We start from the raw sequence: 27,575 nt of genomic DNA, 5'->3' as shown, positions 1-27,575 counted from the left end.
TCCGGCCGCGGCCGCCTCGCCGGTGCCCCCGCCCCGGGGAGCCTCCCCCGGGCCGCCGCCGCCGCCGCTCCGCCGCCCCGTTTTCTAAGCGAAACCGCCGATGACGCCGTTCCGCTCCTCTCGGCGACCCGGAAGCGCTGAGGCGCGCCCCGCCCCCTGACCCGGAAGCTCCTCCCCGCTGTCTTTCCGGTGAGGAGGCCGCCGCCGCCGCCGGAGCCGGGCCGGGGCCGCCGCTGGGGGGGGAGCCCGGTAATGCGCGGCGCGGCGAGACCGCAGGCGGGGGGCCGGGCAGCGGGACTTCCGGGGCCGGGGCGATCCGGAAGCGGAAATGGAAGAGGGCGGGCTGTCTGTCTATCTGTCCGTCCGCCCGTCTGTCCCGGCGTCGGGGGCTCCACCACCGGGGAGCCGCGCTCCGGGCCGGCCCCGCCCTCGACCGCCGCGGGGGGAGGTGGGTCCGGGCCCCACGGGGAGCGCCTGCCCCGCAGATGGCCGGTGTGCCCCGGCCCGCGGGCCCCGCGGAGCGCCGCCCGATGCCATGCGGGGCCCCGGGCGCCCCGGTAACCGAGGCGGTTTATTTGCAGAGCCGGCCCTGGAAGGAGGAGAAATGCAAGAGGAGGGAGAGTGAGAGGGGTAAGGAGCTCCCGGAGCTGCGTGAGTGACCCCCGCCCCTGCCCCAGGGGCTGCCGCGGGGTGGGAGGAGATGGGATGGGCCGCGGCTCCCGGAGCCGGGGGCGTGAAGGCGTTTGAGCTCCGGGGTGCGGGAGAGGGGATTGACCGCCTGGAAGGAGCTGAGGCGCAGGGTATGCCTTCTGCCAGGCACCTGTTCCTACAGAGGCTCGCCCGGTCGGGGTGGAGGCTACACAAGTGTCTGGGAACGGCACCAAAGTTCTGTCTCTGGCGTGCACGTTTGGGATCCAGAGCTTTGTCCGGTACACTTGGGATATCCCTGCTGTGTGTTCAAATGCACTCGTTCTAAAGGTGTAGCAGCGTTTGAACTTTCTGGTACTTATGATTTCCGTAGAAGCATTTTTTGCTTTTGATCTAACGGCCTGTGTGGCTTTCAGCATCCCTAGTATTTTGCGGCAATTAAGCCTAAAAGCTCCTTGTCATTGAACAAAGATCTTGAGCAGACATAAAACAACAGTCTAAATTGTTCCCGAGCGTTGCACTCGGGGCCTTTTGTTGACTGAAAACTCCGTGCCTAATAGGAGCTAAAAGCCAGGCATCTGGAGAATAAAGAAACCCGTGTTAAAAGTCAACCTCTGAATAAATATCCTCATACCCAACCTTGATTGTGCCTTCCAGAAACACAGCCTCTGCCTCACCGTATACTTGCACGTGCTTTTTATCTGTCTGTTTATGATTAAAGTGATGACCTGCCAAGAAGTATAAATCCAGCACGTTAAGTATGTGATTCTGTGAAGTACTCTTCGGGGAGTACAGATCCCTTGTCCCTTGTGAATTCCCTGGGTCACTCGGTTGTTTATTTGGTGTATGTGCCATTTGTGGTCTGTACATAGAAAGTGTTTTTGGTTTACATCAGGAGGGTACGTTGACATCTGTCTGATACTAGACTGGTGAATAGGAAGAAGGTCCCATCTCTGGCCTGTTTGTGGAAGCTGGGATGATGAAGGCCCTGCAGTGGGAACGTGCTGTGGTGCAGGGTTGAAGCTCCAGCCCATGTCTGGTAGTTATAGAGCAATTGGAAGGGTTACGTGCAGAGTTCTGGTAAAGTAAGTGCCCAGCAGCATCTAAGTGGGGGCTGCCAATAGGGGTGCATGTTTTCAAAATACCCTTTTAGCCTAAAAATGGGGTAGGGGAGGGGGACAGCTCTGGGTATTAGGACAGTAGGTTGGTGGAGGAGTCTTACCTTTGTTTTCTGCCTTTGGAAGACTGGCTTGCTAGTGAAATTGCATGAAAGCTTCAACTTTTACACCATTTCTCCTTTTCCTCCACATTCTTATAACTCCATCACACTTCAGCCTTTCAAGCCAGAAGTTTGAGGCCTGATACGTGACACACTCAAGGGTGAAGATTTTTGGATGGGGAGGTGGATTCTAAGGGAGGCTAATGAAATCAGTGTAGCCGTCCTTTGAAGAATCAGTAAGAGCTCTATTTGACTTGCACACTTTGTAAACTGAGCAAACAAAAGTTAGATTCTCTGTGAAGTTCTGGTAGAAGACAAGATGGGGATGAGTAGCCACTGAGTGCCCCGGCCTCTGCTGGTCTGGGTTTTGGAATCTGGAAATGGACTTGCCTTTCATTAATTTTTAAATAAGAAAACTGTTGTGAGGTTTTTTTTTTTCCTTAAATTGGCATCTTGCTGTTTAACTCCTGAGGTTTGCAGTTGCCTCCCAAGGGAGTTTTGGACAACTACAAAGTTTCTTTGGAAAATATATCTGATTATTATATGAGGACTTAATGTTTTTTGAGAGTCAGGTTCACTTTGATGTTTTTGATGTGGCAGCTAAGCAAATAAGCAATAATAATAGCAATAATGGCAATTTATTTATTTTACAAATAAAACCAAACCTAAGCAAAAAACCCCCAAACTTTGAAACTCCAAACAAAATACCACTCTTGATTCAGGTGGTGCTCACTTGCCAAGGATGTGTTATCTCCTCGTGTGTGCCCATCCTGTGGAAGAAAAAAGTCATGTAATTAGGTGTTACATGCATAGGGCTGTGCTGTGGGCAGTGTACTTAATAATTAATTTGGCTCAGAAAAGAAAGCAGAGGAAGGAAGGTAAGAGTCTTGCCCCATCAGCCTCTGATTGAATCACAGCAGTGTAAATCCAGAGTAATTCAGTCAGGCAGCGAGCAGTCTGACTGCATGCCACCAACGTAAGGTAAATAATTTATCCTTAAGTGTGTTTATTGGTTGATTTGCAGTGAGTGAGTGAGGCGGGAGCACTTGGCCTTGCTGTTGCATGAGCAATTCATAAAAACAAAATTATTGGGTAATTTGGTTCATTTAAATACTGGTTCTCCACATAGAGGAAAATTATCTTTGCATTTTGGCTCAAACACAGCAATTCCACATGTATTTATTCTGTCCTGATAATGCTTGTGTAATGTAAGTGTTTCATGCTACTGGGGACATGCCTCTGAGCTCCCCTGATGATTGACACAGACTCTGCAGAAACAATATTGTTTAATTATTAGACCACTGACAGACCATAACAGAAATACAAGTGGGGCAGTTTGCAGGTAGCTGCGTGGAAAACCTACAGTGGTTGTGCTCTCTGCCAGATGTATTCTGGGCATAGGTTTTACCTACCACTTTTGCCGTGTTTGTTTAGGAACAGATGTATCTTCTGGTTCAGAAAATACTGTTTTGTTAATTTCTTTAGGTTTTGAGTAGTGTTTTTGCAAGTGTAACAAACTCTGTCCGCTAACGGAATTACACAGAGGAATTTAAGGATTAGAAATGGAAGTGCTTCTTCAGTCAGGTGTTCCCAAAGAGATCATACCTCTGTGCTCAGCTCAGGAGACTCTCCTAGTGTCTAGCTCATCCTCTGGATGCAGGGAGAGTTGAGATGGAGCAGCGGGCATTTGGCTGGAGACAGAGTCCTACAGAATCTTGTCCCAAAGACGAGAAGGAAATGGGCAGTGGAGAGCCATGACACGATCTCGCTTGGAAATAGGGTATCTCGGGAACAGGGGAGTCAGGTTATTTTCCTGCTGCTTAGTCTCATTGGAAGAGAACAGGAATATTGAATGATAGTTCTGTGTTTCTTTCAAGAGTGGGACTGGGGTGGGCAGCAGGAAGTTAGGAGCTCTGAGTTTGATTTCTTGGTCTGCTGTGGCTGTCTGTTATCTTGGGCAAGTCTGTTTCCCTCTCTCTGCCTGTCTTTCTTCCTGTGTAACATAATGCTAATGTCCCTTTGCTGCATCTGGGTCCTTGGAGTTGAGCTGGGGTGGAGGGACAGGCAAGGTCCAAAATTTTCACTGCCTGTGGGGTCAGATTGTCTGTGATGGTGAAAAACGCTTTTCATCTGTATTTGCCTGGTTGCAGGTGCACAGACTTCATTTATGCCATGTACTCGGGGGGTGATAATTGGGAAAATTTGGATGTGTTCTGGGTTTCTAGTCAGTCCTGTTTTTGCATGGAGGACTACTGGGCAAGGGCCATTTCAGAAGAACCCAAGCCCATGGGAATAACAGGCACCTTTTTCCCCTGTAAATATTTTTTTTTTTATTTGGGCAGATAGCTCAGATGGGGGAACAAGTTGCTCAAGAAAGACAGGGAAGATTAAGGAACTGTCACAGCAATAGACTGAGTCAGTTCCATGTTGGAGTCTCTTTGGGTTTAATGGGTTTTTTGTGTTTGTGTGTCTGTCTGTCTTCCTTATCCTCCATTCCTCTTCCCTTCCCCCTTCATCCTGCCCCCTGTGCCCAGCTAGGATGGAAGAATCTCATTTCAACTCCTCCCCGTACTTCTGGCCAGCAGTGCCCACCGTCTCGGGACAGGTAAGATCTTCCAACCTGTTGCGTTGCTTCCTGTTGGAAGTTTATGCACGATGAGTGTTTCTGGTGCGTTTCTTGCTCAGCCAAACGCTGGGCAAAGCTGTGCCAGGGTTTGCCGTAACCCGTCCTTTCCCCCATGTAGATCGAGAACACCATGTTCATTAACAAGATGAAGGAGCAGCTATTGCCCACAGAGAAGGGCTGCAGCCTGGCTCCTCCCCACTACCCTGCCTTGCTGACAGTCCCCACCTCTGTGGCCCTGCCCGCTGGTATCTCCATGGACTCGGACACCAAGCCGGAGCAGCTGACACCACACAGCCAAGCCCCTGTGACTCAGAACATCACCGTGGTACCAGTGCAGTCTGCTGGGCTCATGACAGCAGGTAGGGCACTCCAAAGGCTTCGGCAGCCTACAAGGGGACTCTGGGATGGGCCGACACGAGTTCCTGAACAATCCTTATTGGCCTGTAGATTATTCCTAGCCTTACTCTTGGTGTGGACTGCCTTGGTGTGGTTTCGCTGTGAATCTCTAGGCACTCCATACGTCCACCTTCTTTTTGAAAGTTTGACTTCCAGCAGTGGAGACTGGGCGTGCTTTGGGAGGGGAAGCTACCCTTCTGTTTGTGTTGTAGTCAAAAGTAGGTGCTTCTGTGGGCTAAGGAGGTTGGGCATAATTGGAGATGTAATAACTGACTTCCTCCACCTTCCTTTGTCTACAGGTCCTGGTCTGGTGATAACTTCCCCGTCAGGTTCTCTGGTGACCACAGCCGCCTCTGCCCAAACCTTTCCCATCTCAGCTCCCATGATTGTCTCTGCGCTACCCCCTGGCTCCCAGGCAGCCCTGCAGGTGGTTCCAGACCTATCCAAGAAAGGGACAACCACCCTCACTGAAGGTGGTGGGGCTGGGGGAGTTGCCCCCAAACCACCCCGGGGCCGGAAGAAGAAACGATTGCAGGAGTCAGGGCTGCCAGAGATGAGCGACCCCTTTGTGCTGACAAACGAGGATGATGAGGACCAGCACAAGGATGGCAAGACATACAGGTGGGGAGTGGGGTTAAACCTGGACTATAGCATTGCATGGGGATGGGGGAGTATTTAACCCTTCAGAGGGTTACATGGGGAACGAGAGATCTCTGCCTCGTACCTAGAGAGTCCCCGAGTAGAGAATCATTGAGCTGCAGAAAGAGTTGAGTTTTCTTTCTGGTCAGGAATATTTACAAGCTGATGGGTTGACCTAAAACTAAGGATTTCCTTTTAGTGGACAGTCTTGATTTCCTGATACATAGTTGTTTCCATTACCAGGTTAGTTAATGACCAGGGTGTTATGGGGGCATATCCTCGATGGCACAGCCAGGTAGTATGGCTGGTGTACTGTGGAGTGCAGTGCTGGCTGGTGCAGCTGGAGCACTTTTGGTGTAGCTGAGGGCCCTGGTACACCTGGGTGCTCCTCAGTTGGGACTCCAGTCTGTCCAGTGTAAAGACTACAAACTGGAGACACGCAGAGCAGGAAGTGAACTGTGGCGATAGAGTCTGCTCCTGTGTGTATTGCCCCATGTGATCTCCTTCTACCTCAGCACTCCAAAGAAAACAAGGGGGGGGAAAAAGTATTTCTGAATTAAACGTGAGGGTGTTTCTGAACCCTAAGTGTGTCAGATAAGAGAGATGAGAGTTCTGAGCCCTGAGGTTGGGTTTCTGAGCTTGGAGGGATGTGGCTTGAGTTTACGAGCGATGGGGAGGGGAGAGATAAGGTAGGAGGGAATACTTGAACCAGAGGATAAGCAGTGTGGGTGTTTTAGAAAAGGTGGGAACCAGATAGAGCAGAAAGTGGTAGGGAGTAAATGTCTATCTTAGGTGGGAAGCAGGAGCATTTATGGGTGATTCAGTGATAGGTGTTTCTGATGGATGATTAAAATAAATAAGAGGCAAAGTAGTAGCCAAATTGAAACAGAAATAGAAGATGGTCCCTAGGTCTTCTCACTTCCCTTCAATGTGCCCATGATCCCATTTCAAACAGTTTTCCTTTTATCATCCTAGATGCTCTTTGTTTTGGTACAGATTTAGTTATCCTTCTGGAATTAAGCCATAGGAATATGAAGGCATCTACACAGAATCTGTGCACCCACCTCAAGCATTTTTTCACTTTTAACTATGGCTTTTTTTTAATGTTTACATTTTAAAATCAACATCGTTAAATGGGTACAAAACTAGAGCTTGGATCAGCCTTTTTATCTTAGCCAATGTCCCAGTTCTTCACTTTGAAAATATAATCAGCGTATGGTGAGGAAGGGTGGGAGTGTTAGGTAGCTTGCTATTTGTAATCCCACCATTTATTTTGGGCCATAGCCACAGTTCCACACTACTCAAGCTGCTTACAGTCCGGGTTGCTAATTAGGTTGTTAAATATGTATTTAAAGGGGACACAATTGGCAGTGAACGCTAGAATTAAAGCTGAACCAGAGCTTTAATTATAGCTCCTTGTTTACTTGTAAGTTTGAAAAAAAAAATGCCCAAGACCAGGTGGAGTGACTCAGCAGAAACTTTATGAATGTGCATAGTCTGTGTAACAGCTCATGAAAAAGACTTTTCAGGGAAAAAACAGATGAGTATATATATGGGAACACATAATTTCTTTATGTTTAAGATTTCTTTATGTTTAGTTTGAATGTGGTACCTCTTCCACCCGCCCCCACCCCAAGTAGGCCTTCCTCTGAGCAGTGCTTAGGTGTGAGAGAGCTAAGCTGATATTTATTGAAGACCACCAAGGAGTACTTCTACCCTCCTTGAGATCTGCTCTTTGGATGATGCATTTCATGTGCAAGTTTGGAACTAAAAATGATTGTTGGAAAAATGAAGGAAAGCACTATCTTCTCTTGGAGCTGTGGGAGAGAAAACCTTTGTGATACACAGTAAAATTGTTTCTCCATAATATGCATATGAATAGACTCACAAGTTAGAACTTTGAGGAATACCGGGATCCTTCTGTATTCTAGAGGATGATTTCAGTAGTTCCCGTCACTACAGTATGCAGACATATGCTAGCTAAATTAAGACTGTGGGTGAGGTTCATCTACTCCTGCTTCTCTCTCAGGCTGGAGGAGGAGTTGGTTTTGGCATCCATATGACTACGTTTGTATGATTTCACTGATTCCCATGATGAGACACTGAAAATAATGTACTCGGATTCCTGGAAGGAGTTGTACTACATTGATCAGTGTGATGATTTTTTTTTTTTTTTTTAATACCCAATTCCTAAAGCCTGGGATTATTTTGTCAAATTTAATTATTTTTTTAAGCTTTGTTTTTGAGCTCTGTGAGCTCTCTTGTCATGAGTGTCTGGGCAGGTGGCTGATACTTGTAATTCCTGACTCCTGGTGTGGTGATAAAGACAGAGTAAGGCCTTGAATAAGCAGCACATCCAGGCAGATGTGGAAGGTGTTGGAGCATAAATCTTGATACATACACTGGAGCTCATCCCATTCTCTACCAAATGTAGAGATGGCTGCTCCAGGAAATGGCAGCTGTTTTGCTGCTGTATCATCTTTAGAAGTGAATTAGTAGGCTGCTGTGCAAGTGGTGCAAGAATCTCTATGACTAGGAGTTTTTTTGTAAGAAAAGGTTACAGGCTGAGGCTTTTGCCAATGATGGCAATACTTGTAGATCTTCAACGTCTGTCCTTAGGATTAGTCTGGCAGCCAGAGTCCTTAGTGCTTTGTGTTGTGCTGCTGGAAGAATGCTTGCACCTGCAGGGGACAGCATCTAACCCAGTCCTGTGGAGCATTTTCCTTCATGAGTAATGTCACTTCAGTCTTGTCTGGATTCATCGTCAGCTCTTTGTTAATATTCCCTGACATCTTTGTAGAATTTGCTTTTTCTTTGGAAAATGAGATCAGCATCAAGAGTCTTTCTAGAAGCTGTGAAGCACATGGCTTCTTCCCAGTGCTTTAAAAGGTGCTGAGGAAAAGGTAGCAAACAGGTCCTGGACACAGTAGGATTGGTTTTTGGTCCTGGTATGGTGCCTGTACTTGTGCACTTTTAGAAGTCTGTGGTGTGATGTGATCAGTGGACAAGACTGATGAAGTGGTTCAGCCGCTCTGGGCTAGATCATTTCTTTCCCTTGACAGTTCTCTAAGTAGTTTCTTTGTAAGAGGAAGAGAGCTCTGTATAGGCATTGCTAGGCTCTGGTATTAAGTAAAATCTAGGATGAATACCAGTTTATAGCCTGGAATGGTTTTGCAAGCTGTGCTCTGGAGCCTCAGATACCAACTGAAAGTTGTCGGCTTGAGAAGAGCCTCACTGTCATAGTGTAATCAACAAGCTCTGTCTTCTCCACTTCTGGGTTTGAGTTTTCCTTACTTTCACTGGGGAACAGCAGGGAGGTTGGGAGACAATAAGTAGCTGAGGGACAGGAAACTTCGGAGATGAATCCAAGGTGCAAAACTGTACAGACGCCTTGGTAAACTGAGCTGTAGAAGGTGAAGAAGCTGGATGGAGACCCTCATTAGAGAGCAAATGTACACAAAGAGAACTAGTGGTTTGAATACTGCAGGTGGGCATCTTCTCAGACATGTCTTGTTTTAAGGCTGTTTTTTTCTTCCCTGTACTGGATTTAGCATTACTGTTTGGTGAACTTTCCATAGGTTTGAAGCAATTTGTAATGTGGTGGCTATGGGTTTTGTAATCCACCTATGTCTCTGACAATATTGTTGAATTTGGCCAGTTTTAAGCTTGGAAAAAATCCCTTAAATATGCTCAGAGATGATTTATAGTTTGGTGGTTGAAATATGTGAAGGCTATATTCTCTTCCGTGTTTCTTGAGGCTTGCACAACTCCAGGCACTCAGCAGACAGTCCTTCTTCACAGAGGAGATGAATACAGCCTAACTTCTCTCAGTTTCTGTGTGAGGCTGGACGATGTATCTACTCTTTCTGCAGCTCTAAGCATCTTCTAGTGTTGTACTGAAGGGCCAAACATGTTTTTCCTTCAGCTGCAGCTGCTCTTCCTTCTGCTTCAGAAGGAGTCTTTAGTGCCCCGTGTGAACAGAAACCTCCCCCTCCGATGGGCACAAAGGCAAGGTGTGAGAAGACACTGCTTGGTTCAAACATGGTAGAGATGAGGATGAAGTATGGGCAGGGACTGGAGCTGTTTGTGTTGAGGAAATCTGCAGACTTGGTAGGGATGGGAATCAGAAAGGAGGAGAGAAAAGACAAGAGCCTATGAACTTGGGAATGCAACAGAGGATGTGATGGGGAGCCTCTTTGCAAGGGAGAGATGGGAGAGCTAGTGCAGGAATAAGCTATAAACAGCCAAGACTGAGGGGTGGAGGAAGGAACCAGACCTGCTAGGTGCTGGAAAATGAGATACCTAGAACTGGCAGAACAGAGAGGGACAAGAGTGTGGGATGTGGACAGACAAACAGAAGCATGAGGGAGAGGAGATAGGTGTTAGGTAATTGAGGGAATGAAATAGCGAAGAGCCCCTGCAGTTCAGGATCAAGAGGCTGTGGCATGTGGGTAAAGAGCTTGAGTTTGGGCCTTGGTGCAGGAGAGGGTATTTCTCTGGGCTAGAAGGCCAAAGGCAAAGGGGGAATTAAGTGTGAAGTATCAGGCAGGAAGTTTGACCACATTCCCTCCAAAGCCTAGAAATATTAAACCCAGTGTTTCTAAATTTTGCCATGTCTTTGATGTCAGCATAAGAATGTGACCTCCTCTGGCAAAGAACCTCATCTCCCTCTTAGGCTAGAAAAAGGTGACAAAGTATTGTTGCTGTCATTTATCATTTTAGCTGCAGTGGCAGAGGTCTGTGCAATGGATTTTGAGATTGCTGATGACCAACGTGGGTGTCAGTATGATGCCACACGTTGGAATTTCTGTTTGCTTTTTTTAACAAGTAGTTCCGTGAGCAGCGGAACTAATGATGCCTGGTTTCCAGCGGCTCTCTCCTGTGTGGATTCTCTGATGTCTAATCAAGGGTGAGCTTAATTAGCCTTTCCCTCAGCAGAGGACTCCAAGAGAGTCTCTCTTCTTTCCTCAGCTGCATATTTTTGAGACTTGTATTGACTTCTAAGATCCTTACCCCCTTCCCAGATTGGTTGGAATTGGCTTACGATCTCAGAACTCTTAAGGAACACTGTTGCATATGTACATTTACATATACACATGCAGTTTGCACACATAATCCTTGCTTTGTATATAAATGCAGTGCTTGGAGCTTAGAAAATGACAATTTGACTGGCCACATGCCTGAGGCTATAATGAGGTAAAACCTTGTGTTACGGTAAGTTCTCTCCCTTCTGCTGAGATATTGTAACTATATGTGTGTGCACGTACGCTCGTGCTTTCCCTTGGCACTTCCTCATAGTGCCACACAGAAGGAATCAACAGGAGTTCTGCAGTCACAGGTTCTAATTTTGGCATGTTACCTGTCAATGGAATGACTGTGTACAAGGGAAGAAGGAGCACAGTCACAGTTTCAGCTTGGGAGAGAGGGAACTTTAAAACTCTATTTTGCACCTCTTACCTGATTACACCTTAATTTGGCCCTACTGAGTCAGTGCATACCATCCTTGATTAGTTATTGGTGCATGATCGCCTGCATGTTTGCTCAATCTGAAAGGAATGTTCTGTTAAAAGAAAATAAAATGCATTGACATGGGATTGTGGAATTGAGGAGGATGATCTGGGGAAGGCATTTGCTAGTATGAAGAACAGTTGATTACACTTGCCCCTGCCACAGGTTGCTCTGGTATCCTACAGCCCTAGAGATAATCTTGCCTTGGAGTGTGTGCAAGTATGAGTTAGGTCCAATCTTCAGTGGATTTGCATTTGTCTCAGGCTACAAATGATCATAGAGAGTTATCCTGAAATAATTAACATTTGGTGCTCTCAAAACCATAATCTGAAGTATCATTGAACACTCCTCTGTTACAGGTCAGACCCTGTTTTGCTTTGCAGAAGTGTTGCATCTCATAGGAGTAGCATAGAAATCTATAGGAGCAGTGATCTGAACATATGTAATGGGAATTTTCCTTTAAAGGAAAAAAAGGGGTCAGTTACCAGTTTGGCCACTTAGAATTAGTGGATATGTCTCTCCTACTGTGTTTCACTGTGTCTCCTGTGATCCTTTCCCTTACAAAAAATAAACCAGGGACATAGTGGAGGTAGATGAGTGCTTATGGAACACTGATATTTCTGTGGAGGAGATGAGTGATCTGCTTCACGAGGTTGGAATTGCAAGGCTCAAGGCTGTCCAGAGTGGTGAAATAAAAAAATCTGAATGCTTCCTTGTTAAATATCCATTTGTGCAACATAATAAGAGTGCAGTTCTGTGGAAACAGTAAATGAGGCTGTATCAGAACGTACCTGCATTGCGGAGCCAAATTATGGTGACATGGATGACCTTAATCCCGGTGTTTCCAAACTTCCTACTGCTTTCTAATGGGCCTTTTGTGTTCTTTTAATTTTAGCTCTTACATGTTATCACTATACTAGGAAGCACATTATTGTGTTTTATTGTTTTGTTGGTCTTTTATGCTAATGGTGACTGATTTCAGAAATTGGCAGTGTCTTAGGCCTGATGTTCAATGATTTGGAGGTCAACAGAAAGTCATGGCTGATAACCTAAAGATAAAAATAGTGCTGGTGGATAGCTGTAAAAAAAAAAAAAGGGGGGGGAGATCTTTATGTGGTTGTTAATTGTTCAGAAAAAATATATTTTAATACAGTCCCATGGAAGACTTAGCTTTTGGGGACAGCATGACGTCTCCAGCAGCCAGGGATTGAGGTCCAGATGTTTGGACACAGTGGAAAACATTATCAGACAGAAGTGTCTTGTTGAATGTTGGACTATTGAATGTCTCTGATCTAGAGATACGGAATATGGAGGAACAGTATCCTGGAAAGCAATGACTGTGAAAAAGACTTTTAGGAACTAAATGACATCATGAAAGCTCCCAGTGTGAGACTGTGACAGAAAAGGTTTAAAGTGCAACTGTTGAAAGCATAAATGATAGAGTCATTAAAAGAAGACAGGCAACTTGTGATGTGTACTGAAATACCACAAAATTGTGAGTCAGGTATTTTTAAGGTCATTTGGAAAAATGGACAAAATGCAGGAATGCCCTCAAATCTGAGAACTGGGAAAGTGCCATATGATGAGAGCATTTTAAGCTACTCTCTGCCTTGCCAGTATGAGGGTGTGCTTTTCTGCAGCCTTACCAAGCCACTGGGTGACTGAAGGACGGTGGAAGTAAGTTGACCAAGATCTGAGCATAGCTGATAGATTTGTTAGGTACAATTCCTGTGCATTCATTTGGCATCTTCGTAGTCACTGGCTTTATTTGGGTGTTGCCCAAGTGTACCTGTGTATCTTGGATGTTAGTTTTGTCTCCTTTCCTTGCCTCTTACAAAATATTAACAATAAAGTGTATCACTTCAGCTTAAAAAAAAAAAAAATTGGGGGGGATGTGAGGGTCAAGTTAGCATTTGTCATGAACTGTGCATCCATTATTATGCTATGCTTGCTTGAATTATTACTTCATTAACTCTGAATTGCAAAGGCAGGACGTTTCCTTCCCTGCTAAATGAACTGCTGACTGACAGCCTAAACTTACTCTTATTATCTAGGTTATTTCAGACTTTCCTGTTTCGATTTTTATTTTAACTGATGGTCTAACTTGTATTTATAGCCTAACAGAAGGAGCAAGGAATCAATTAACTTGTAAGACTACTCTCAGTAGATACTAGGAATTTGAATTCTCAGACCCATATACAAGCTTACATAGTTTTCACAACTGTGATACCAATTAATTAAGCACTTGATTGAAAAAGGCTGTTAATCCATGTTAGGCAAATTTTATTACGAGCTGGTATTTCAGATGGTATTTTATCTCCTAACAGCATCTGATGAATGGGGCAGAACATTCCACGAAAAGTGGAAAAAAATACAGCGTGCCACAGAGTTGTAGTCTAGTTGCTATAAGCATAATTTTGTTTATGACGCATTGTGATGACTTTCATATGGGAGTAGAATTAGAATTGTTCATCCACCTTTTGCTGGCATTTTATGATTTTTGAGAGTGTCTCTGACTTAACATGAACATTTTCTGAATGTCTTTATTTCCTATAAAAAAGAAAGCATTGTAAACATTGTAAGGGGGTTAGTTTTGATCTCTGGCATATGGCTGAGTGCTAATTTAACTGTTGATATGAACCTCTGTGTTATTAAGGATATTTTCTCCAAGGCTGTCTGAATTTGCAGAGCCATTAACAAGCAGCTGCAGGGGATGTTGTGTCACACCATCAATGGGAATGCTGCAGTCATTTCTGTTTCTTGCTGTCAGAAAGAATGCAGCCAAAGGAGGGGTAGTTTAGAAGCACAGCAGGGAGACTATTAAAAATGGATATTAAACAGAGGGGGGATAGAAATCAATTATTTCATATAGTGTTTCATTCATGCTTAGCAAGGAGGACTCCCTATTTTTCCTCTCCCCAGCCAGAATTTCACTGAAGTAGAATACTGAAATGCTGCTAGTGTCAGATGGGATATTCTCATTATCCGTATAGATTTAACACTTTTTTGAATCCATATTTGCCCACTAGAGGGCTGATTGCATCTTCCCCTTTAATATTTGATGCTGTCTGAGGCAGAATGCGAAGCCCTTAATTAAATGGATCATTTGTTCCCTTGAAAAAGCCTGATACCACACAATATAAAATTCTGAAATGCAGCTTTCTGTTATATTCCAGGGCTTTTTTTAACTCATAAGGCTCATGAATTTGTTAATGCTGCATAACATTCTTGCTCTCTCAGGGTTGATGCTAATTAGATGATTAGAAAATGAGTTCTTGCAAGATTTTCATTCTAAATGTTGTTTGAAAAACAATATCAGAATGTCTATAGCTGCTAAATTCAGACAACAGGGGTTGGTTGGTTTGTTCATTTGAGGGTTTTGTTTTCATTTTGAGGTTTGGGGGGGGGTTAGGGTTTGGGGAGGTTTTGTTATTGTTGAGGCCTATTCTTGCTAGTAATCAGGTTTATCATTGTCATGCAAATGCCAGTGAGGTTTTGAAACAACTTCTTTATAATTTTATTTTGAAACTAGAAAAGGACATGTAGTCTGTTTCTCTTCATTAAAATTTATTTTAGAGAATTTCTGACCTGAAGCCAGATACCTGGCAAAGCAAATAAGTAAAGGGTGCACAGAAGTTATGGAAGATAAAGTTGATGGCTTTATGGCACTAAGGATTTAATGCATGTGACTGCTTAGGCTTGATGGCACGGTAAAGTTCATTAATTTTTCAGAACAGAATAGACTATTTAAAATACAGAGTCCTGTGTACAGCACAAAAGAGATTAGTGCCCAGCATTCTCTTTAAACTTGAGCTAAATCACAAGAAGGGTGTTTCCATCAGAAAGGTACCTGGATTCTCAGAATACTGATTGTAGGGGCCAAGTGCCTGAGACCATGTTGTAGCCTCTGAGCCTTGTTCCAAAGAGGCATCATTCTCGTGGCTGGAAAAGGCCTGCTTCCTCTTTTTTTCATTTCTTGTGTCAGTTGTTGTTCCTTGTTCCATCTTACTCGTTCATAAAATAAGCCCTTAGTAATCGATATTTTTCTCCCTATGTAGATTTGTTTGGATATTGACTAAGTTATCTTTTAAGCTTTACTCCAAACCTAGGTTGACTGGAGTCAGTGAATCTTTCCTGCAAAGCCAATTTTCCACATGCCATCATTCTTTAAGTTTGCTGAGCCTGTGTGAGTTTTTCAGTAATTGTTGAGGACATGGATTTCAGAATTAGACGTGCTGCTGGCAAGAACAGTCGCCCCCCTCCTGTATAGGAGAAGGATACCTGCTACTCCCCTTTGTTTTGGTGAGCCATATTAGCACAGCATCACACTGGGAGCTTGTTCTCAATTGAATGGTTCCTTATCAGAGGGCCAGTGCAGTGGAACAAGGTTCAATTGAGAGTAATGGAAGTCAGCATCTGCTGAGAAGGAGCTTGCTAAAAGTCAAGCATGGGATTATACTGTAATTGCTTACATTAGCAGGGAACTGGACTTGGCTACTCAAAGGTATTTTTCAGTTTATTGTTCAGCTCAAAGTTGTTTGTAATGTTGGTGCTTTCAAGGATACACAGTCCTCATCCTGTAAGTATGACTTGATTACTGCAAAATACATGTGCTCTGTTCAAGTCTAGCATTTTGGGAAGTCTGGAACAATCTGTGCAACTTGAGATACTTTGGTTTATAAACCAAGAGCCACTTTTTTAAAAAAAAGACAATGCTGATGTTCTTTTTTATTCCTTATATCTTCAATAGATGTAGGGATAAACAGCCAAATTGCTTTTGTTTGTTGATTCCAGAAGGGATTGGGGTGTGGGGGTGTGTGTGTGTGTGTGTGTGTGTGAGGAGGGATTTAAATAAGGATGTACTTAGTTTGCATGTTCTGTTAGGGCTTGCAATTAAAATGGATTAAGAGAAGGATGAAGGTAGGACACGTGGGGACAACTGTTAGAGATGATAATGAATGTAAAAGAGCAGAAGTGGAGAGGAGGGAAATGTTACGACAGGTGTGTGTTAGAGTGCTTGCTAGGGAGGCATGGCTTCCAGCTAAACGGCTTGGAATCAAGCTGTGGCTCAGAAGGGCCTGTGGAAGTTAAGGTAGGTGCTGGATAAAGGCTGCTTACATGACATACGCTAATCAGACTGCACACGTCATAAAGCTTCCGGCTCCAACAGAGTCACAACAGTAGATGTAATGAAGTATCCTCCTGAGAGGAGGTGGATATGGGGAAGGGCAGGATCAGCTCTCTGTGGCTTGTAATACCTGCAGAGACTTTTGTTGCTGAGCAGATTTGTAAACAGTATAAAACTCAAGGAAATTCCCAGACAAAACCACTGTGAAAGTTGAATTCATGTTAACCAGACTTCCTCTGGATGGCATTTCTTCTCTCAGATGTGACCGTGGAAGTTACATGTGGAGATTCTATTTTGTCTTTAATGCAAATGAAAAATCTAAATTCAGATAAACCTTAACTCTGCCCCTCGTTTGACACACATTGGTGGGGGGTGGGGAAAAAATGCGTAACTTGGATGCAGCTTCTATCTCTCTGTCAAATTATCAACCACAAAAGCTTTTACCATCTTGAATTGTAAAACAGCACGAGCTTCTCTTAACAGCCTGTTGTCGTGGTGGAGGAAGAGTTTTTAACAGCAGCATCCGTAGCAGAGCGATGCCAACTGCTTCTTCTTGCTCAGAGTCTGTGTGTTAACAAATACATTTCTGATCATTATGGGAACAGATGGATCCAAACGCCCAGACAAAACACTTTGCATCACATCAGTAAGACTGAAATGATGAAAGCCCACTAGACCAATGAAATACCACATTTGATATCCAGAGTATCTTTGTAAGATCCACTAGGAAAGCAGCACTGCTGTTGTTCTCAGCATTTTTTATCCTAAATATTTGAGTGTCTTCTCCAAAAATGGGAGCAGAGTTAAGTGGATTTGGCCATTACTGCTCTCACAGATTTCACAGTACATGGAATTAACTTCTAATATAACCTATAACCTGGGATTTCCAGGTTTTCCAAGTTTTTTTTTTGACTGAAATAAATCACAATTAACAAAGTGAGGGTTTTGTCTGGGAACTATTCCTATCCCCTTAGGATTGCTGTTGGAAAATTTCCAAAGTGCTGCCCAGTCTCTTTTGCAAGCCAGTTGGTTTCTTCAAGCCCCTTTACTTGTCTGGCTGTGAAGTATTGTTTGGTCTGTTACACCAGTTCCCAGCTTAAATCTGTTAAATCTGTCCCCCTGGGACTGGAGCACTCACAGCCAAGCAGTGTCCCAGGTGAAACCTCCCCAGTACCACGTAGTGGGAAAACGCTTCTTCACTCAGTGTGGAAGATCCCATCCAGTTAGAGTTGATCCATATTGGGGCTTACCCCCATGTGACACTGTCTCTTCCCCTCGCCCCGGTCCCAGGTGCCGGATGTGTTCGCTGACCTTCTACTCCAAGTCGGAGATGCAGATCCACTCCAAGTCCCATACGGAGACAAAGCCACACAAGTGTCCTCACTGCTCCAAGAGCTTCGCCAACAGCTCCTACCTGGCCCAGCACATTCGTATCCACTCAGGGGCCAAGCCCTACACGTGCAGCTACTGCCAGAAGGCCTTCCGCCAGCTCTCCCACCTGCAGCAGCACACACGGTAAGGGCCGGAGGAGGCTGGGGCCCTCCGCGCTGCATGTTGCCGTCATCCCAGCATGCTGTGAGCACCTCGGCGGGCGACAGCCTGGGGAGACCCGGCTGGTTGTCGCGGGCCGGTCAGGTCTGACGCACGGCAGGCCGGCAGTAGCGGTATCGGACACGCGAGGCCGGTCCCCGGCCGTGAGGGGCAGGGTGCGCTCAGGTTAGCGCTGCTCCGCCGGAGAGGCGTCGGCAGCGGAGCGATGCTTTCCGACAGGAGGTAGGGCTGGTTGTGTCAGCGTGAGAGTAGAGCGGGCATAGGAGGACTGTTCCCTGTCACCCCAGCGTAGTTCTGCCAAACATCTCAAGTCCAGGCTTGCAGCCCCCCTGCTATTTCAGCCGTAGGCTTCCCACACACAGCTCTGCCAATGCCCCTCAGTCCAAGCTCTATAGTTCCTCTCTCTGGATCCTCCCCCGGTGCGGACAGACCATGGTCTCTTGAATCCAAGGGGAGCACGGTTTGAGACCAAGAGAGCTCATGCTGTGTTTGGAGTTCCTTCGTGTAGCAGATAGCGTGGTGCTGTCCCACCCCCTTTGTGCCCTCATTCCATCAGCACTAGCCAGATGGCGGTCATGTCCAACTGCTGCTGCTCCTCCTCCTCTTCGGCAGGATCCACTCCAAGCTCCACACGGCGATTGTCAAGCCGCACAAGTGTCCTCACTGCTCCAAGAGCTTCGCCAACACATCCTACCTGGCCCAGCACCTCCGCATCCACTCGGGGGCCAAGCCCTACACCTGCCGCTACTGCCAGAAGGCCTTCCGCCAGCTCTCCCACCTGCAGCAGCACACACGGTAAGGGCCAGAGGAGGCTGGGGGCCTGGCCCTGGTCCCCCCGCGCTGCCGGCATGCACCTGTGGAGCACGCGCGCCAAGCATGCGGGGGGCGGGCGGGGAATGCGGCCGGCTGCACCCCCAGAAGGAGGTGACCCACCTGAGTGGACGGAGTGGAGGCTGCGCAGGAGACACTGACCACGTCAGGGCTGAGGTGGGCACGTGCTGTCCCTGGGGATCCTTGGTCTTGCACCGCGGGCGGCACAGAGAGAGAGAGCGATAGAGAGAGAGGCATTGGCTTAGGGGATCCCAGCCTGGCACCACGGGGGTTGGACTGAGTGTGTGGAAGCTGCTCCTGGCATTGCAGGGGGACAGGAACAGATTAACACTGTAGGTAAACTCGACCTGTTACTTAAAAGGAAAAGTGTTGGCATGTCTGTCCTGAAGGGAACAGAGCTGCTTTCTTGGTACTGTGGAAGCAAGTCCTCTTGGTCATTTGGGACTCCTGAGCTTGGAGCAGGGAGCCTGGATCTCCGGACCCCTTCCCAGTGCATTTTAGGTAGCTCACATGCTGAGCTGTTCAGGCATTCATAAGCTCTTGCTCTTCAATCCTAGTCGCTCTGAAATCTGCTCAATTGCCTGTCTTCTCCAGCTTCTAACTGGACACGGGAGCTGGGCAGAGCTCTCTTTGTCCAGCTAGAACAGCATCTGGAGGCAACATCATCCCCTTCACACAGCAGCAGGCCCTGGCAGTCGGCCCTGTCTGCCTGCTCACTGCCTCCCATTTGTGCTCTTCCTCCTCAACAGTATCCACACCGGGGACCGACCCTACAAATGTGCTCACCCTGGGTGTGAAAAGGCTTTCACCCAGCTTTCCAACTTGCAGGTAAGGGGCGGGGCGTGTCCTGCTCGCCAGCAGGGGTTGGCAGGGGTGCCTGTGGTAGAGGAGGTGGAAGAAGTGGGGCAGCTGGGAGGAGAGTAAAAGAATACAGAAAGCTATTGAAGCCCTGGGCATGGGAGAGGTTCCTGACTTGTGGCACCTAGTGGCCCAAAGAAGTCACATAAACAGTCACATCCTGTAGACTTGTTACCTTGACTTGAAATCGTTGAGACCTTAGTGAAAATCCTCCCATTGGTTTTGCAGTTTTCTAACTTAGCTGGGGCAAGACTTGCAAAATGTTACACCCAGTAAAGTCTGGGTATCTGTGTGGGGTTTTTGTTTGTTCTACAATGAAATGGAGAGTAAGGGTAGGGATATAGGGAAGCAGGGGTGGTGTGTTCTGTTGCAGTACCCTGGAGGAGGGGAACTGTAGAGTGTGCCAAAGAGCAAAGAGCTGTAAACATCTGCAAGCAGTTAAAGCAAATCCTGCCCTGAAGGTATTAGATGCAGGGAGCAGATGTATAGGGGGGACAGAAAAGGAGAGACCAGGAAAAGACAGAGTTGCATGGAAACTGAGAAGATGGGGGTTGTGGAGCATTAAGAGTCTCTGCTCTTCAAACGCCTAGTATGCGTGAGAGGAGAGGGCGTGTGTGGGGAAGGTGTGGTGGGCTGGAGGGAGTTCTGTCCCTGTGCTAGGAGCCAGGCGTACCTTCCTCAGCAGCAGGAGCCTGGGGCCTGGCTGGAAGGGGGTGTTTGAGCTAAAGCCATCTCCTAATATTTGCTTCCTCCCTCCCACTTGCTTTCTCTTTCCTCCCTGCTGCCGCCTCCCCAGTCCCACAGACGGCAGCACAACAAAGACAAACCTTTCAAGTGCCACAACTGCCACCGTGCGTACACAGATGCCGCCTCGTTGGAGGTACACCTGGCTACGCACACGGTGAAACACGCCAAGGTCTACACCTGCTCCATCTGCAGCCGGGCCTACACCTCGGTGAGTGTTTGCCGCTCTAGGGGGGGCAGAACTGGTCACATTTCCCAGGGAGCAGCTCCTCTACATCCAACAGGAGCGGTCCTCTTGAGTTGCCATGTAGGCTTTGGCTTTTGCGAGCGTCGTTCCCTCCCCTCACACGGCTCTTCCCGTTGCAGGAGACATACCTGATGAAGCACATGAGGAAACACAACATCCCTGACCCACAGCAGCAGGTGGTTCAGGCACAAGCCCAGGCCTCGCAGCAGCAGCAGCACTTCCAGCCGCAGGGCGGGGGGGCAGCAGGGGGCCCTTCCGGAGACACTAACCAACCCAACCCTCCCCCCCAGTGCTCCTTTGACCTGACTCCTTACAAGACTTCAGAGCATCACAAGGACATCTGCCTCACTGTCAGCACCAGCACCATCCAAGTGGAGCACCTCTCCAGCTCCTAGAGAGACCTCAACCCAGGGAGCAGAACGCCTCTTGTGCATAGCCTGTGCCAGGGGCACCGCTTGTGCAGCGGCCCTCCTCGTGCAACAGTTTCCGGCCTCTCCTCCTGCAACAGCCTCTTCTGGCCGTTTAACCCTGTTCATGGCAGCCCCTTGAACAAAAGCCTGTCTCAAGGGGGTGCTCCTTCTGTGCAACAGCCTGCCTGGTAGGAGGATGCTTCCTTGTGCAAGAGCCCCTTTCCTGTGCTGGGATCACTTCCTCATGCAAGAGCCCCTCCTTTGAAACCCAAAGAAAGGCCCCTGTTTTGCCTTCTCTCTCACTGTAGGATGTGTACGAAGCAGGGTTGCGTGTTGAGGCATGCATGGCGGATGGGATGGAGAGACGGCCCTTGTATATACAGGGGGTTGGACACGTGTTTTTAGCAGGCCACAGAAGAATGTGGCAGGGTTGACAGCTGGATTGGGGTTCTTTGAGGATTGCCTTGAGTGTCTAAGAGAGAAATATCCATTCCTGTCCCTCCTGCTTGTGAAAGGAAGGAGGGGTCACTCGTCCTGCCCCAAGGACTGGATGGGAGAAACCTTCTCCCCAGTGGAAGGTGAGACCAGTGGAGGGGGGAGAGGTGAGGCATGTTCTCTGGGATGGACAGGTGCCTACACTGCCTAAGGGCTGTGAAGTATTGCATTCTTTCTCTCCCCCCCCGCGGTGGAGAGCAATAGAGAGGAGTCTGTCAGAACTGGCTGCTGCCTCTCTCTCCCAGCTGTCTGAGCAGCACGATGGCCCCGTAGGAATGTGGGTTCCTGCTCATTGCTCTTCCTGCCTGTTGTGGATGATATCCTAGCAGCTTGTACTCCTCCTCCTCTCCCTCCTGCTTTTCCCCTCACCTCCTCAGAAAAGCCTGCAGGCATCAACAACAAACCAAAAAGCAACTGGAGGGAGGGTAAGAGACTGCCAAAATAATCTTCACCCTTCTCTCTACTCCCTTTCCTGAAAGGTGAAATGACAGCAGTTCTGACACTCACATACCTGTCCTGCCCCCAGTTTCCCAAAGGGAAAGAGGAGGTGGAGGAGAAGGACGAGGAGGAGGAGGACAAGGAATAGACCAGTCTTTCAAGGAGCTGGTAGGAGGCAGGGAAAGGCTAGCTTCTCCTGCTCATCTCCTGCCAGAGTGCTCTCCCAGGCTCCCTCTTGCCAAGACGGGCTGGACTCACATGGCAGTGGTGGCCTCTTCTGGACCCTGGTAATGGGAGAGAATCCCCAAAAGGTGGACAGTGGAGAGAAGGGGATGAAGATCCCCACAGAGAGACCAATCTAATGAGAAGGGGGAGCCAACAAGAATAAACTGAAGGCCCCTTGAATTTATATATATATATATATATATAAATATCTATTCCCCACCCCTGGCCCGCTCTGTCCTTGCTGTAACTGTTTCTATCTCTGTGTTTATAAAACGCATTATCCTGGCGAATTTTTATTTTCAATCTTCGTTTGTTTTTCCCTTTCTCTTCGTCTTCAATTCTCCTTCCTCTTTGTTTTTTTTTTAAATTGGTCCACATGACTGCTAGTCTTGTGTGTTACTTGTTAGTTTCTTTGGATCATGGAGGCTGACTTGGAAGAGAATGAGAAGGCAAGGGAAAAAGCATGTGTTGTTGGGTTTTAAAATCAGTCACCCACACAAAGCCTATAGAATCCCAGACTTCTGTATGAACAACCAATAGGGGCTTTTATTTTATTTTTTTTTAACCACCCTGTATAGAAATAAATTGGTGTAAAAGGCTCCTTGAAGGTGCTGCTGCAAGCACCCTGCCCCTGTGACGTGTGTTCCTTCCCCCTGCACCCGACCCCTGCAGGAGCCTCTGGCTGCCCGGAGTCCCAAGGGGCTGCACGGGCAGGCGCCAGGGCGGCACATCTCTGCCTTTGGCACTTTGCGGTTTGCACAAGGAAAGCGAGGAGCTCTGCACCTGGGGAGCCTGTGGCAGAAACCTTTTCCTCTGCGGTTTAGTCACTGGGTTTGGCTGCAAACAGGTGGAGCGTTTGGTAGGTGCATAGGTTAGGCTAGAAGGAGCAGTCTGGTTTGACTCCTGCATTTCACAGGTGACATTTCAATTCATTTAGGCTGTATTGAGCCCCAAGAACTAATGTGTATTTGAACTGTGTTGACAAAATGCATTGGCTTGATTTTGAAGCACTGGGACACAAAATCCTTTGGTAGCCTGCTGCAAGGGCTTAATGTTTTCACTGTTTAAATATTTAAGCCAGATTTCTCCTTGCTTTGACTTCTGGTTACTAGTTCTGGAAACATTCATCCCTTTGATTCATAGAGTCTGAATGGGACTTCTCCCCTCCCAGACTTGTATGTAAACACTCTAATGTCCCTTCTCAATCCAGTTTTTGACAAGGTAAACAGATAGAACTCTGTACATCTTCCACTGTAAGGGATTTCCTCCAGCCCATGAATTATTGTTATCTTTTCTTTCTACATCTTGTCAAATTTATCAGTATCTTATAAACATGTTCATTTTGGAATTGAGTATTGAAGCCCCAGTGCCATGGATGAGGTCCCCCTGGCCCTTTGCCTTAAGTCTGCAGAGGATTGCATTTTTTCCTCTTCTCATTATACAGGAGCTCACAGCAGCTGCTTGTCTGGAAAAGTCTGATCATCCAAAGTCTTGGCTTCCATGATAGTGTTTTCCCTTCTCTACAGGCATGCTCTGGGTTCTTGTTTCCTGGATGCTTCATGTGGGGCTGTGTCCAAGTCCAGCCTGTGTGAATGGACTGATGGACCAGGTTACTCACAGCTTTCATAGTTCTGTCACCTGCAAACTGTATCAGTTGTTATTTTTACTTTCAGATCCAGGTTGAACTGCAATATTGCATCTGACCTATGCTAACTTGAAAAGCATCGAGTGCAACTTCTCATTAGCTTCTTTTTGAGACTTGCAGCCTGGGCATTTCTTAACCCTCTTAGTATTTGATTATGTACAGTTTATCTTTCTGACTTATGGTGCTAGGTCAATGCCTTATAAAAATTTAAGTATGTTGCACCTATGCAGTCCCCCTTTGTTAATCCAAATGTATAATATCATCTAAGAATGAAATGAGGGTTTGGGTTTTCTCTTTTTTTTTTTTTTTTCTTTTTTACTACAGAATCTGTATTTCATAAAACCTTAGTGTTACAGGTTTTATTTTTTTGTTCTAATTCTTCATCTCTATACAGTTTTTCCATAATTTTGTCATTGAGTCGTTTCATCTGCCTTTTGGGAGTACTGTCATGTGTGTCGTAAGGTATTTCTCTAATATCCCAAGTTTAATTAAGATCAGAATCCCTGGGCTAGAGAGCTGGTTACTGAACTCTTTCAGGACTCCTGTTTCTTTACTGATTTAAAAATATACATCCCTAGTAGGTGTTGTCTCATCTCCTACTTTGATACTACGGTACTAGATAGAAGTTGCTATTTTCATATGACTGCTACATTCTGTTCCTTTGTTTAGATGGAATTGGAAGTATTTGTTGACTGGTTTCTCTTGTTTTGTGTCACTAGCATTTTCACCGTTTTTATCTAGCATGGATCAGTACTATTAGTAAGGTTTCTTTGTTTATTTTGTGATTGAAAGGAATGAAAGAGCAAAATATTCCTTTCCTTTTACCACTAGTTTTGCTAGTCACAAAGCTTTTCTTAAGAGTTTTCTCTATTTTTATAGTGTCTAATTTATGTTGGTTGCTGTCTGGCTTCACCTTTTCCATCTGTTACGTTTCTCCTTACAGGAGAGTTTAATTGATATTCCTCTGCCTTCTTTCTTTTTTTCCCATGGACAACTCAGTTTATAGTTTTGCTCCCCTTGGAAGTTATCAGACTCGGCACAGTGGCTCTCCTCTGCATGTCCATGTTCCACATGAACAGGACAAAACTTCAGCTTCACTCAAGTTGTTCTCTCACCTTGAATGCATCACCTTGAAGTCTGAAAAATGACTTGGTTTGGGTACAGTGTCTTGAATTAAGCTGGGAAGGCTTTAAAAGTCAGAATAATGCTTTGCTGACTGAATTCCCTGGGGAATGACTCACAAGTTAAAATTCTTTGCAATGATTTTTCAGTTTATATGTTAAAGGTGCTTGAAATTGCCCTTCCTGGTCCCTGGTTTGAGGTGTTGTTTTCTGATGTCTGCTACCTTTTCCCTTCTTGGAATCTGCTACCTAGCATGGGCATCCATATGTATTTAAGGTTGTACAATTCCTGTTACCAGTCATTTCAAACGTGTTACTGTTCGTGTTTGTGCCGTTTGCTGCTGAGCCTATAGGTTTTACTGCTGCCCAGGAAGAAACTAATTATCTTTTACTATTTTTACAATGGGACTTTCCCATTGAGCTTCAGAAATGCCACTTTATTCCAGACCTCCTTTTCTTTCTTATCAATGAGAATTCCTCTGTTTACCCAGTCCTGTTACTGATGTGGAAATAATTGAAGATACCTACCCTCATTATCTTTGTGACTTACTTGAGTTTGGATTAGGTCTCCTTCTTTGGATTCCCAAGGTTGTTTAACATATTCAGTTTGCTCCAGGTAGTTTAAAAAGTACAGTAGCTACCTGTGAGAGACAAAATGTAACAACTCATACAAAAGTCTTCCCTTTTTAAATGAAGTCTGAAGTTCTGCAGTCTGCAGCTTTGTGCACTCAAGCCAACAACAGTTCAATTATTTACCTCCCACTCACAAGAGTGGAATATTCACTTAACAAGATCCCATGGTCCTTCTTCTTCAGCTCCCTGAATTCTTTGGCCCTGCATTTTCATTGTGCTGCAAATCCATTCATTTCTATGTTTGTACCCAAGAAGACTTGACAATGACTCTGGAGTTCTGTATTGGGTTGCATCTTGTTTCTTTGCTGAAAGGCAATAGCACTTTTTCTTCTTGTCCTTTTCCAAGATGATTTTCTGTTCTTAGTTGAATTTTACAAATTATCATTGCTTTAAAAGGAAACCATGTAGGCTGGAAATCATTTAGAAAAGTCACCCACAAACAGTAACAGAATCTCAGCCGTGACTAATGATAGTATTGCTGGTCTATAATTCAGTTAAATCTTCAAGAAAGATTTAAGACTTTTATAATTTTAAGCCTTATGGTTAATCAACCATGTCCCTTATTAGTTATCACTGCTATTGAAACTGCCACTCTATATTACTACTTTTTTTTATTCCATAGGGTCTTGCTATGCCTTTGTTGAGTACATTAAATTCTTCTGCTATAAGAAGTCTTTCTTCTTGTGTAATGAATTACAGACCATGATCAAGTCACTGTATTCATCTTTCCAAACAGCTGAATTAAATTTAGCTGGTTTAGGTGTCTCACAATAAGGCTTGGCTCCATCACGTAGTTCTTATCTGTTGCCTTTCATTTCCCTTTCAGTGACCTGGCTGTGTATGTTCAGTCAATGTCTTGCTACATTAGGCCTAGATGGCTATCTTGCCACCAAACTTAGACTGCCATACAAGGATATCCAGTTCTTTTAATTAGGTCTTTTTCTTCATATTAAAACAACCAGCAATGTGTTTCTTTCCTTAGCTGAGTGCAGCCCCTGTCAATGCCACTGTGATTTTGCCACATCAGTGTTAGGTTAACTGCCTTACAGCAACCTGGATGAGCCCACTTGCTTTGCAAATACTTTTTAAGTAAAAGCATTTGCTGGTCTTTTGGAACACATTCAGAACTTCGAAGTTGTTTGGAAAAGAAAGCCCGTTGCTTCCATCTGCTTGCCAGGTAATTCTTTTCAAATTACTGATTGTCAGTTTCTAGCTATGCAACGTCTAGGGTGTTTTATTTAATGGGTAAAACTAAGCATCTTCCTAAATCTCATTGGCAATAGGTAATATTTCATTACCTCACAGATGTGTCTACATCATCCAACATTCTTCCTAATATAGAATATAATTATGAGATTCTGTCTGTCTTCTATATTTTTATTGATTATTTTATCATCTTTATATCAACTAAAGGATATATATTATGTTTAGGATTTTCTTCTAATATTTTGCAGGTAATGTACCTGAAAGCTGCCCAAGTTTACTAGTGCAGTTTCAGAACATAGAATGAAATTGCTCTGTACACTTCCTTAACTACAAGATAGGTACCTGTTTGATCGTCCTTTCAGGTACAACAGATTAAATTTGTGTGCATGGTTTCTTGTTTCTGTATAGTAGAACACCAAAATACTAGAGAGATGTAGTAACTTGGTCCAACAAACATTTCAATTTCATGTAGTGTCTGTGTAATGAATGGAAAAAAACTGCAAGAAAAGAAATCCTGACACCAAAGAACTAGAGTCTACGCCTAGTTTTGCTACTCAAGTAGGACACGTTTTTGAAACGTGGACACAGCTATAATTTGTGGCCTTTGGCATCCTCTTTCATTTGAAAAGGTGATTAACCCCCTTGGGGCCAAGTGCTGCAGATCAATCATTTGCCATTTGTGAGAGTGAAGTGTGGGTACCTCTCACGTTTCCTGAAGACAGGAAATGGAAAGTTCAGGGACCTCTGAACTGAGAATGTTAAAGAGTGAGAAGGGCTGAACATACCTCAACAGCAAAAAAGTAACTGAACAAGAGTCTGAAGTTGCAGCTGTCCTGCTGGGTTCTGCATGAGGATCCCCCTCAAGCACTGGCCTTCACCTCTCAGTCCTTGGAAAACATTTATGAAGTCTGTAAGGTAACTAAAATCTGGAGGTTTGAATTTGATAGGCAGATGTTTACATTTCCAAGGGAAAACACACAGGCATCTGTAGATCAATAAAGGTTGAG

The 27,575-nt window shown here is 45.6% G+C and overlaps 1 protein-coding gene across 10 annotated transcripts; it reads left to right on the top strand.

Moving 5' to 3' along the window:
* ZNF384 (zinc finger protein 384) lies at nucleotides 1-22,562 on the top strand. Of its 10 annotated transcripts, none has more exons than XM_040091314.1 (11): nucleotides 1-189; nucleotides 582-630; nucleotides 1,544-1,733; nucleotides 4,406-4,472; nucleotides 4,612-4,852; nucleotides 5,189-5,510; nucleotides 17,455-17,679; nucleotides 18,328-18,510; nucleotides 19,296-19,374; nucleotides 20,201-20,359; nucleotides 20,515-22,562. In XM_040091314.1, the coding sequence occupies exons 3-11, from the start codon at nucleotides 1,681-1,683 to the stop codon at nucleotides 20,788-20,790; spliced, it is 1,605 nt and encodes a 534-aa protein (XP_039947248.1). In that variant the 5' UTR covers nucleotides 1-189; nucleotides 582-630; nucleotides 1,544-1,680; the 3' UTR covers nucleotides 20,791-22,562. The 10 variants fall into 10 exon arrangements, with proteins under 10 accessions (XP_039947248.1, XP_039947304.1, XP_039947275.1 ...); XM_040091318.2 differs by lacking the exon at nucleotides 1-189 and adding an exon at nucleotides 370-448; XM_058424199.1 differs by lacking the exon at nucleotides 1-189 and adding an exon at nucleotides 371-448 and having other exon boundaries at nucleotides 4,402-4,472.
* Nucleotides 22,563-27,575: the final 5,013 nt, after the last annotated feature.

The sequence above is a fragment of the Hirundo rustica genome, chromosome 2, assembly GCF_015227805.2.
Source record: "Hirundo rustica isolate bHirRus1 chromosome 2, bHirRus1.pri.v3, whole genome shotgun sequence".
In the NCBI taxonomy this organism is placed as follows: Eukaryota; Metazoa; Chordata; class Aves; order Passeriformes; family Hirundinidae; genus Hirundo; species Hirundo rustica.
Note: the sequence above shows the minus strand (reverse complement) of the source record. Positions and strands in the feature narration are given on the sequence as shown.